The sequence below is a fragment of the Balaenoptera musculus genome, chromosome 14, assembly GCF_009873245.2.
Source record: "Balaenoptera musculus isolate JJ_BM4_2016_0621 chromosome 14, mBalMus1.pri.v3, whole genome shotgun sequence".
NCBI lineage: Eukaryota > Metazoa > Chordata > Mammalia > Artiodactyla > Balaenopteridae > Balaenoptera > Balaenoptera musculus.
The window spans coordinates 25,571,312-25,583,356 of NC_045798.1; the positions used below are offsets into that span (position 1 = coordinate 25,571,312).

At 56.7% G+C, this 12,045-nt stretch overlaps 2 protein-coding genes across 3 annotated transcripts in view; one reads left to right on the plus strand and one right to left on the minus strand.

Annotated features, from left to right (window-relative positions):
- The window catches only part of LOC118880079 (sodium/glucose cotransporter 1-like), a 79,205-nt gene extending 73,843 nt beyond the window's left edge, over positions 1-5,362 (plus strand). The window contains 4 exon segments of the mRNA XM_036823434.1: positions 243-458; positions 2,623-2,722; positions 3,640-3,728; positions 5,078-5,362. Of these exon segments, the coding sequence (XP_036679329.1) occupies positions 243-458; positions 2,623-2,722; positions 3,640-3,728; positions 5,078-5,362 (690 nt within the window).
- Positions 5,363-9,863: 4,501 nt separating this feature from the next.
- Positions 9,864-12,045, minus strand: part of RSPH14 (radial spoke head 14 homolog) — a 61,968-nt gene continuing 59,786 nt past the window's right edge. Inside the window, exons 6-7 of one of the 2 annotated variants that reach the window (XM_036823858.1) lie at positions 11,587-11,723; positions 9,864-10,161 (exon numbers count right to left, since the gene is read on the minus strand). In XM_036823858.1, coding sequence (XP_036679753.1) covers positions 9,923-10,161; positions 11,587-11,723 — 376 coding nt within the window. In that variant the 3' untranslated portion in view covers positions 9,864-9,922. The remainder of the gene's footprint in view (positions 10,162-11,586; positions 11,724-12,045) is intronic. The other variant, XM_036823859.1, reaches the window with a different exon arrangement.

Here is a 12,045-nt window from a genome sequence, read left to right on the forward strand (position 1 = left end):
CCAGTATTTCCTAAGTTCTCTGATTGACCTAAGAGAGTGTCCACGCATCTCCGGTCTGTGTTCAGCCCAAGAAGGTGTCATCTCCTCACATTGCTAAGACTCTGCTTCTGCAAGGCATGTGAAGCCCTTGTTATGCTGAGTTTAGCTGACCAGTTTAGACTGGTCAGGAGGTGAGGCTGAGGATGGCTTGTCTCATCCCCCGTCTTCCTCCCAGGCGACTCTCGGGGCTCCTCCTTTGGCAGGGTGCCTTCTGGGGGCTGACTGGTGGACTTCTGATTGGCTTCTGCCGCATGGTGTCCGAGTTTGCCTACGGGGCCTGGAGCTGCTCGACAAACAACAGGTGCCCTCGGATCATCTGCGGCGTGCACTACCTCTACTTTGCCGTCATCCTCTTCACCATCAGTCTTTTCACCGTCGTGGGGATCTCCTTGTTCACAGACCCGATTCCGGATAAACATGTAAGTGCTGCCGTGAGGATGCTCCGGGGTCCACCGCAGTCCCAGTGTCCCTGTGAACCGCAAGTTGGCTCTGCCAGCTTTGGAGAAAAGTGGCTGAATTCCTGCATTCTTTTTGAAAGCGGGGTGGGGGGCGGGGGGCTGGGGGTTGGGGGGACGGATGGGTCATAAATAGGCAAATAACCTCCTTGCCTTAAAAACTAAACTAAAAAGCTTTCCAACAGTTCTCCAATTAAGTATTCACTGAGAATGAGAAGTTTGGTTTTTAAAATACAAAATTTCCTTGAAGTGCTAAGGTTGCTAACCTCAGCGTGAATTAATGTAATCAGGGCAGTCCCGGCTGCCACCCACCCAGAAGGGATTAAGCCAGCAGGAGGGGGGACAGTAATGCTGGCAGTGCTGTGGCTGGTGGCTGGGCATGCCTCGTTCTCCTTGCCCGGCCACTTCCCCTCTCCCAGGAGGCAGGTGTCAGTCACCCCAGTTGGAGTATAAAAAGCCTGGGCTCAGAGAAGTCAAGTCACTTGTCCATGACACCAAAACTAGCCAGCAGCAGGGCTGGGCCTGACCAGACTCCATCGCGTCACCCACGTGGGCATGGCCAGGAGACTTAGCAGGACAGGGGCTTGGCTGAGCCGGAGAGCAGCAGGGAGGGTCCTAGGTGTCCGAGGTGAGGGCAGGAGGAGCTCAGAAGGGAGGCGGGTCTGTGAGACCCGTGTGCCCTGGGGTCTGGGTGAGAGCTGAGAACTTGGAAGGCCGCCTCCCCTCTGGCCACCTTTCTGCTCAGTAGTTCCTTTTGACCCATTCCTCTCTCGCATACAGAGCCCCGTGGGACTGGGATGGAGCAAGTGGGGAGGACGGCCAGGAGTGCCCAGGACAGCTCGCCCACCACACGTCCCCTGCCCTGCTCCCGGCACATGGAGAAGCTGTGGGTGCTGGACCCAAGCTCTTGTCTCTCAGGGTCTTAATGGTCGACTTGTCTGACTTCTTTTCTGCTGCTCTTTTATTCTCAACATTTTGGTCTTGCCCGCTTCTCAGGCAGCCACGTGCTTGAGTGCTTTTTCTGCCCAGCAGCACAGGTGCTCTGGAGAGGAGGGGAGGGAGGCAAAGGGGAACCATGCTTTCGGGTCAGTGTCTATGTGCTGCACACCGGGCGCTACCAGAGGAAGCGGGACCACACTCGATCCCATGTTCTTCCTGCCCAGCGGCCTGGTCCACAGGGCTCGTCGTGTAATGGGGAAGGCAAATGCAGACGTACAGCATCACCAGGAAGCAACTCAAGGCTAAACCCAGTCTCTGTCACTGACACGGCAGCAGGTTCATTACTGATGTCTTAGTCCGAGAGGCGGGGCTTGGAGGGGCTGCTCAGTCACATCCCTGCTATGTTTGGGGGAGTGGGAGGGGTGGTGGTGCTGAGATTCAAATATACCGAAGCCGGTATAATAGATTAAAACCTGCTCCGGGAGAGACTTGGTGGAAATGTTCGCTTACTTGTGCTTCTACTGACCCCAACCCTGAAAAAAAGCAAAAAAAAAAGCAACAGCAATTGGCTGGATTTTACTTCCCAAAGTCTCCGTATGTGTTTTCAGGAAGAGAACAAAATAACAGACTAGAAGGGAAGGGATGCTCCCCTGCTGCGTCTGTAAATGCCTTGCTGAGCTTGAGCGACTAAGCTTGCCTAGGGACCAGGTCATCTGGGTACCCCAGGTGAACCAGGTCAGGCCTCCTCTGGGCTGCGTGAGTGCTCATCTCTGACAGCCAGGAGGGGCTCCTGGAAGGAAAGCAGTTCCCAGGTCTACCCTGCGGGCCCATCCACCAGAAGCAGCAGACCGGAGTGATGAGCAGCTTCTCCCACCCTGAAGGGCACAGCTTCCTAGACCCTCAGTTCCTGGAAGAAGCCCTGAGCATGTTGCCTCCTACCCTACCATCCAGCCCAAGACACTGAGGTCACCTTTGGGCAGCCGCACAACCACACGGGACCAGAGCCAGCACTGAAATCCAGGGTTCCCAGGTGCCTTGCTTTCCCCACCCCACGTTCCTTCTGTCCCTTGTTAGAGTCTAACGACCCTTTTCAGTCCCTCGAGACCCTGGTGCCCAGCTGCGAGCCGTGGCACCATAAGGCCTGCGTGACAGGGTCCTGGGTGGTGACATGTGCCTGCTCTCCCCCCAGCTACACCGCCTCTGTTGGAGTTTATGGAACAGCCAAGAGGAAAGGGTCTATCTGGACAAAGACACACAAAGGAAGAGCCCCGCACCGCAGGCACAGCCAGGTGAGAAGGGAGACCCAAAGCCAGCGGAGAGGCCTGTGCTGCTCCCTGCCCCCACCCCTGCTGTCTCCACTCCCAGAAATGCTTCCAGGCAGAGGCCCCGTCTTTCATTTTCCCAAAGATGCCTTGTGGGTGTTTGTCGAGGGTGAGATGCTTCTCGGACATCCGTGTGGCGGTCCGGGCCAGAGAGATCCAGATGGGAGGCGTCAGCAGGTGCCGGGGGAGGAGGGAAGGGTCCGTGAGGGGCAGAGAAACACAAGTGTCTGGTGATCTAGGAGCGTTTCAGCCGGGGTGGGAGGGATCCACTGAGCCACACAGATCACATTGTGCCTCAGCAGGAGGGGAGGAGGCACTGGGGACAGGGGAGGGACAGCGGGTCACAGAGCCTCACACAGGGATTCAAACCCAGAGGGATTCTGGGAAGTGGGCGGGAGCCTCTGCAAGGAGGAGGGAGCAGCCCCACCCAAGAGGGCGCCTGGGGACACCGCCAAGGACAGCCGGATTTCACTGGGGCAAGAAGAGAGAGTTCCTGGAGAGGCTCGGACCTGGGGGCCCCAGAAGGCCCAGAGGAAAGCTCTCGGCAGATGGGGTCAGAGGCGGAGTGCGGGGGCCCTAGGGAGGGCGACCTGCACCTCTTGAGGCCCTGACGCAAACAGGGATAAAGGCCTAACGAGATTAGCGCTGAGTCTGGGGCAGAGAGTCTGGGGGGACTGTGAGTTTGGGGGAGGGAGGGAGGGAAGGCCTGCCTGGGGAGAGGCAGTGTTCTGGGGCCCCCTCTCCACTCCTGCCAGGAACGTTCAGAGCCCAGAGGGGCCTGGGACCCTCTCCTGACACCTGCAGGGCAGGGGAGTGGCCTCTCCTGAGCCAGGCTGCCCCGCGCCCCTGGAGGGTACAGGGCTCCCAGGATTGCTCTCCCTCAGGGACAGAGGAACTGCCCGTTGGGGGCCACGTGTGCCAGGGGCTTGTTCTGGGGGCACCTCCCAGCTCCTCTTCTCCCTCGTCCACAATCGTGGGTGGATGCCACGATGACAGTGGCTCACACTTTTTGCCCATTTGGGATGTGCCAAGCACTGTGGAAAGTATGCCTATGTGTGACAGGTACAATTATCATCCCCATTTCAGAAATGGGGGGACTGAGGCACCAAACAGTTAAGTAGTCGGCCCCGGACTCCAAAGATAACCAGGCAGTGGTGGAGCTGGGATTTGAACACAGGCAGTCTGACTCCAAAGCGTGTGCTCTTGGCCACTGGTCTGTCCCACCTCCCGTCATACAGCCCTTAGGCTGTGTTTACATGATCAGTCGCCGTTGATGTACAGCAACCTTTTTGGGCCTGGCAGCTGCGTGATGGTGTGCTGACCCGGACATCTGAGAGACCGAGAGACAGGGCCAGCATATGCCGCTCAGGACCTCTCAGCACCGCAGAAGATATCTGCGTCTTTGGGGTCCTCTGGCGGCAGCACCTCCCCTGTAACACAGGCCCCTCCGTCACTGGCTGACGGGTTCCGCCATCCCTGGTGCTGCCTCAGCCTCAGGACACACAGCTGGTGTGGTGGCTGCCCAAGGGGATGAGACATGGAGCAGGTCACAGCGCACACTTCTCGGACCGAGGTGTGCTTGTCTTATCATCAAAGAGGGATCCACTCCCAGACGGCTGCGCTCACGTGTGTGCGGAGCTGGCCGTGGTGCTGACCCACGCCTGAGCAGGCCTGGGAGCGGCCAGCGTGGGCTGCACTACCAGACACCGGAGGGACATTTAAGCCCCAGGGTGAGACATTTCACTGATTTGGTCCAGAGATGTGAATAGAAACTTGCCCATAATTCGTAGACTTCCCCCGTTCCTGGAGAAAACACCAGTGATTCCCCTTTCAAGGGCCCAGAGGGTCTTACTTTGGGCCAGGCCGTGAGACTGGTACCTACCTGGAGAAGACACGCCCCAAGGTTGCTGAGGAGAGCAGAGCAATTGGGGCTTCTTCCATCCTCAGAGGAGCAGCCACTTGCCCTAGACCTACAGAGCTGTGCTGGGCGTGTGCTGGAGACGGGAAGGGTGGGCCCTCCAGAGCCCAGCGGGGAGGGCCTGCCCCGTGACGGCCGGGGTTCTGGGCCGGCTGAAGGCTCTGCCAGTGCAAGGCAAGCATGGCCCAGGCCGTGCCCTGAGCCCCCCCCACCCCGTGTCTCTGAGGGCGGCGGGAGGTGCCCTGCAGCAGCGGCTGAGGATTGTTCTTCGCATTAGAGCCAGTCTGTTGGCCTTCCTGCTGGCCTCACCGCTGAGATGTGAGCCCTAGAAAGACCCCCCTCCTGTGTGTGGCCTCTTAGCCTCCTGACCTGTGCCTACTCCCTCTGTTCCAAACGTATTTGAGGAGGCCGGGAGCTGCCTCTGGAAGGCCTGGGACGTGTTCTGCGGCCTGGAGCCACTGCCAGGCCCCAGACTCGCCCTGGAAGAGGCAGTCGTGCAGAAGATGGAGTGTGGTGACACGGAAGGGACACAGCACAGTGCCACGTCTGAAGGGACAGAGAAGCGTGACATGCTGGAAGGAACAAAGCTCCGAGACATGCCAGAGGTGTCCCACTGGAGAAAAGTGCCCGACGTCTGCGGGTTCCTCTTGGTATCGCTCACAGTGCTCTGCCACTTCTACTTCTCCTAGGCAGCCTGCGGGGACGTCTGGGGAGCGGGCGAACCACTGCCTCTTGCAAACGCCCTCCTCATCGAGGGGACGAAACGTTTCCTATGGGGAGGCCCACGGACGTGGACCAAGGATCACACTGATGAAAACGCGCCCACAGCGTCAACACTGCGGGCTGACGGGCGGCGAAGCCCACTGGTGAGGGCAGAGACCGAAGATGAGCACGTCTGTCCTCTGTGCGATGAGTCATTCTCTCCAGATGGCTCCACTGCACAAACACTGGCTTTCACTTTAAATTTAATTTTGGCTTTTTATCTCTAGATATATTTGGGGGTTTTGCTTGTGTTTACTGTCACCATTTCCTTCCTATACCCACCTCCGTTTGCTGTGTTCTCTCCTTTGTAAAGGTATGGCTGCTGGCAAAGATGCTCCTCCTCACGCCAAGGGTCCCACCCACAAGGGGCTGTGCCTACTGCCGATGACCACACAGGCCAGCTGGCGCCAAGGCTGCCGTGGATGGAAACGTTGGCTCCTGCCTGGACCCGTGGTGGGGCTGAGGCGGTCTCTACCTGAGGACCAGGCCTCCCTGTGGCTCAGCTCTGTCTGGCTGCACCCCTAGAGGGCAGGTGGAGAGGAAATTTCCCTCCTTCTTGAGCTCTTCCCAGTTCCTCCCAGTCTGCCTGCTACTGGGAGTTGGGCCCAGGGGCTGTATCCCCTTTAGTTGTCAAGTATAGACCACTCCTGGGCTGTGTCTCTGGAGAGGCTCCCTAAGCCACCCCTTCCTCTTCCTTCTTGTTAGACCAAAATAAATGATTTGGGTCTTTAGAAAAAGTTTCAGATGCCTTGAAGTGATTTGGGGGAGGCCCACCCAGCATTGCAAAAGTCACACTCTGAAGGTGCAGTCGGGACCAGCCCCATATCCCTCGTTTAGTCTTTCAGCTGACATTTTTGAGTGCCTACTATGTGCCAGCACTGCTGGGAAGCAGTCATGGACAGAGCTCATGGTCTAGGGAAGTAGACAATGAAACACGAGCGGTGATGGCCAGCACCTAGTGTGGCCCGCTATTTCCCTGCCCAGGTTATCATCACATTCAAGCCATGGAGCCACCCCATGTGGAAGGACCAGAATCAACCACATTTCACAGAGAAGGAGACTGAGCTCAGCCAGGGGACCGAGTAAATGGGCCCTCTGTGCACGTGCACATGGCAGGAGCACCCGCAGGGAGGAGGCCTCCCGTGACTGAAGCAGGAGGTCAGCTAGCTGGATAACAGAGGGACATGTGGGAAGACAGGGTGAGGCAAGGGTGTTAGGAGGCCAGAGTGCAGAACTGTGGGAGGTGGGGAGGGCAGGGTGGGCAGGGGCTGGACCTGCAGGCCTCAGATGCTTTGGGATCCTGAGTCCCTGGGAGCTTCAGCTAGGAAGGGATGGGATCAGATTTGCTGGCTGCTGTTGGAAGATGAAAGGGCGGCAGGAACACCCACCAGGAGGCTATTAGAGGAATCCAGGCAAGTTAGCAGCAAAAAAGAAAAGACAAGGGAACAGCATCAAGAGAAGCCAGCAATTAGAAGTAACAGGACTCGAGTACTAGACTTCTGGAGGGAGGGCCCAGGAGTGACTCTCTGGCTTGAGCATGTGGGCAAAGGGTGTACCAATTCCAAAGACAGGCCACACTGGAAGAGAGCAGGTGCAGGAGAAAAGTGGAGCACCGTTTGGGACATGTGCAGTTTGAGTTGCATGAAGATACTTATTGCCGTCTTGACAATGTTAAGTCCTCTGTTTCATGAACATGGGATGTCCTTCCATTTATTTAGGTCTTCTAATTTCTTTCAACAGTGTTTTGTTTTCAGCACTCAAGTTTTGCACTTCTTTTGTTAAATTGATTCCTGGGTATTTTATTCTTTTTGATGCTACTGTAAATGAGGTGTTTTTTTCTAATTGAGATATAGTTGATGTACAATATTATATAAGTTACAGGTGTACAACATAGTGATTCACAATTTTTAAAGGTCATACTCCATTTATAGTTATTTTAAAATATTGGTTATATTTCCTGTTGTACAATATATCCTTGTAGCTTATTTATTTTATACATAAGAGTTTCTACCTCTTAGTCCCCTATCCCTTTTCTTAATTGCATTTTCAGATTGTTCATTGCTCATGTACAGAAAATCCTGCAACTTTGCTGAACTCGTTTATTAGGTCTAATATTTTTTAAGTGTCTTCCTTGGGATTTTTCATATATAAAATCATGTAGTGTGCAAGTAGAAATAGCGTACTTCTTTCTTTCCAACCTGGATGCCTTTTATTTCATTATCTTGCCTAAACTGCCCTGGCTAGAACCTCCAGTACAATGTCAAGTAGAAGTAGTGAGCGCAGACATCCTTGTCTTGTTCCTGATCTTAGAGGGAAAGCATCCAGTCTCCTCATCGTTGAGTATGATGTTAGCAGTGAGTTTTTGCAGATGTTATCATGTTGAGGAAATACCGCTCTTTCCTATTTTGCTGAGAGTTTTTGATTTTGTTTTAGTTTGGGATTTTTTTATGAATGGGTGTTGGATTTTGTCAAGTGCTTTTTTTGCATCTATTAAGATGATCATGTGGTTTCTGTTCTTTATTTACACATTACATTGATTCATTTTCACGTGTTAAACCAACCTTGCATTCCTGGGATAAATTACAGTTGGTCATGGTGTATAATGATTTTCTCATGTGGCTAGATTTGGTTTGCTAATATTTGGTTGAGTTCTTGTGTCTATATTCATAGAGGTCTATAGTTTTCTTTCTTTATGAGGTCTTTGTCTGGTTTGGGTATCAGGGTAATACTGTCTTCATGGAATTAATTGGGAAGTGTCCCCTCCTCTCCTATTTTTTTAAATTAGTTTGTGAAAGACTGGTATTAATTTTTGCCTGGAGACATTTAAGGGTAAGTATTAAGTTGGATGGAAGGTCCAGAACACAGCACAGAGGCTGGCGCTAGAGACTCAGACTGAGGGGAGAGGAGACAGTGGGCCAGCCTAACTAAGAAGTGAACCTGGTAGAGGAAGCCCAAGTCAGGCAGATGAGATTGTGCAGGAGAGCAAACAGAGATGTCAGGTTAAGAAAGAGGGTTCTTTCTGCAGAGGAGACTAAGAGGGCACAACCAGGGCCCTGGGAGGAGGACCAAGACAGCCGCCACAGGAAGGGAGCACTGGCACCTGGGTTACTGCTCGGGCCAAGCACAAAGAGCACGGGATCTTGGCAGCAAGAAGTCCAGAGCCCTTCAGGGAGGTGGTAAGGGTGGAGCCAGCGTGCTATGGTTGAGGCAGGATGAGGAAGTGGAGCCCCTCAAGCCCCTGTTTTCCTGAAGGAGGAAAGGTTTCCTCTTACAGGGCCTTTTTTGAGAATGAGATTTAACCTGAAACCCCAGCTGGGCCCAGCAGCCGGTCCCTCCCAGAACAAGAGGGGCTGCTTGGGCTAATCCTGGAATCCCAGGACGCAAACGTCTCTGTGTTTCTGCTAGGAAAGTGAAGGCTCCAGGCCCTGGAAGGACTACAAGAAGGCACTCACCTGGGGATTCTAGCTCTGTGGGTAGCGTCTATTCTGGGAGGTTCTGTCCCTCAGGAAGTGTGGCTGCTGGTTGGTGATGTAACAAGGGAACAAGGGAAACCTGGTGTGAGGCAGGGAGCCTCGGAAACCTCATGGGGGAGATTAAGGCTTCGGCTCAGCCCAAACGAGTCCAGCCCTGAAGCTGAGCCGCTCCTGCAGCTTCTCCAACAGAGGTCAGAACCCTACTAGACCACCAGACAGGATGGGTCGGGGAGATCAAGGAGTCCCCATGCCTCCTCCCCCCGCAGCCTGGCTTCTCCACCCCTCCAACCCCCCGCGCCCCCCGAGGGCTCTCCAGCCTCCTTAGCCAGTTTCACTGCAGGAGAAGCAAGGCAGGTGGAGGCACAGGTGGGAGCTCCCTAGAGGGGGGCCCGGCAGACAACAGGGGGAGGGCTGGGGGGGAGGTCGGCCTCAGGCCAGCCCGAGCTTATGCAGGTGACTTGGCTTTGGAGAACACAGCTGTTTGGGGGGAAGACCTTAAGGAGTTACCCTGAGCTCTGAGCTCTCATCCCTGGGGAGGGGGTGGGGGCCTCTTACAACTCACCCTCCTCCAGCAAGAGCCCACTTGGGGTTGCACCTGTGACCTTCCTTCCTGTCACCCCACGTGGGGAGGGGGCAGACCTGGTGAGCAGGGCCACACCCAGCCACACCCCAAGGGTCTATTCACTAGAGCATCCTGCTCAGGCGGTGCTGCCTGGACCAGCTGTTCCTTCCCCCACCCAGCTCCCTGCCCCCACCTTGTCCCTAGATGCTTGGCCCTGCTCTGTGCTTTCCCAGGGGACTCGACCACAGCAGACAGCAGGGATGCCTCGCACCCGGCCCTGGACCCTGGGTTCAGCCTGTGACCCGGTCCTTCTGGGCCGGGCATTTCCCCTTTGGCAGGAGAGAGGAGGGACATGACCTGCCCCAGAAACATCAGGTGCCATTCAGACCAAGATAAAGAGATTCAGCGCGTTTATTCAGGCGTGGAGTCAGCAGGTGGGGCCGGTAAGAGGCTCAGGGTTTCCACTCAATGACTTTGACGGCGATCTGGGCTGCCCGCTGCACAGCCGCGCTGGTGTCCTCCTCGAGGGCCCGTAAGGTGGGCACGTGGGACTGCAGGAGCTTGCGGCCCTCGGGGGCCTCGGCCAGCATGGTGAGGACCTTAATGGCATTGAGGCGCGCCTTGCTCAAGGATGACTGCAGTAGCTCCAGCAGCGGACGGATGGCCTCCGCGTCCAGGGCCGCGTACTTCCCTGCAGGGCACCAACGCCAGGCGTTCCTGGGGGGTCCCTGCCCACCTCCCTCGCCCCCCAGCCCTCCCAACGCAGGATCCACACCCTCCCTGCCCCCAGCCTGGGCCCCACAAGCTCCCCAGCTGGCTTCTCCCCAACCACCAGGTACCTGTCCCGCAACCCAGTCCTCTCTAGGCAGCATGAGGGGTCTTTTGAAAATTAAAATCCAATCGAATGAGAAGGGGAGACGCCCCTCCTTAATCCTTACTTGCTGCCCACCCCCTCACCCGCTGAAACGCCACGCTGCCGCCCCCGCCTCCACCCCCTGCCCCCTGCTCTCCTGCACCGAGCACTCTCTTTGCTGCCAGACCGTCCAGCCCCTTTTGCCCTGCGAGCTCCCCTCTCAGAGGACGCTCTGCCCCGGTACTGTGCCCACCGTCTCCCCCAGGTCACTCTTCACTCTGCCGCCCCTGCCAACCTCAGACAGCAGAGGCCGAGATGTCTGGGTCCCCATCGCCCAGCACAGAGCCTGGCCTGTGGCAGGGGCTCAGGGCTCCTCTACTGGAGTGCTAGCTCAGCGAAGTGACCTCACCTCCCCCAAATTCCCATGTTGTCCGGGCTCCCTGAGAGCCCCCCAGCCCTCCAAGCACTACTACAGGAAGCCCAGGTAAGACACTGACTGCACTGAGGACGCCCGCGAGATCCACGCTCACGGGGAGCCCCACACTGGGGGTCGGCACCCTGACCGCATGATCAATCAGAAGCGGGCTGTGGACTCTGGGAAGGCCCCAACCTCTCCCCCTGGTGCGTCTCAGATTTCACCATCAGGACGAACTGGGGAGTGGCAAGCAGTCCCAGCGCTGGGGGGATCTGCAGACTGCTGACTGAGAATCAGAGGCCCAGGTAGTTCTCCGTGGATCAGCAGGGAAGCTCAGGGCATGGGGCTGGCACAGGCATGGGAAGGTCAGACAGCTTTCAGAGGTCCTGCGGGGACCCTAGCCTCCAGGTGGGGAAACCAGCCCAGGCCCTTCCTACCGCCCAGGTCGGGTGACTGAGCATGGAAGCCTGGCTGCTGGGAGTCCGCATGGGGGTTGTAGCCTTACGCTCCTATTCGCCCCCTCCACACTGAGAAAAGTAACATTGATCAAGAAACACGGCAGAAGCAAGGGCTCCAGTGTTTGCTTAGACCTCAGCATAACGGACTCATGAGTGGCAAACGAATCAACCCCAGAATTTCAGCTCACAAGGGGCTGGGGTCAGACGCAGGAATTCCAAAACCATGGAACAGAGGGAATAACAGGGAGGGGCCCCAGGCGGTGGGCCCTCTGTGGCCTGGAAGGAGAGGGCGGAGCCTGGGACCAGGGAGGGGCAGTACTCAGCTTGCTAGGGGGCTGCGGTGACCCCCAACCCTGTAAGCGCCGACGCCCAGCCAGCGGGCAGCCTCACCTTCGGTGGTCACTGTGACGTACATGAGGGCCCCAGCTGCATTGGCCTGCACCTCCTCTTCCTTGTCCTTCAGCAGGTGCACCAGGATGGGGATGACGTCGTGCTGCCACATCTGGTTCTTGCCCTCCAGGGGGATGCTGGGCCAGAGAGGGGGCAGCTGGGTGGCTGCACTTGGAGGAAGAGGGGGACAGGGCCCAGGACCACCCCAGGGGGACACCAGGGGAAAGGACTTGGGTTGAGACCATCCCTGGTGGCCACGCCAGGGTGCAGAGGAGCACTGGTGTGAGGTGTGGGTCCCACCCCGACACTCAGACGACCTGGGAGCACGGCCTGGGGCCATAGGAGGCCAGACCCAGGAGCCAGGGGTGGTGAAATGAAGGGAGGTGGCCACAGCTAAAGCAGCTCTGAGGCTCTGTGATCCTCAGGCTCCAGGCCGGGATTTAGACTGTGATCACAGTG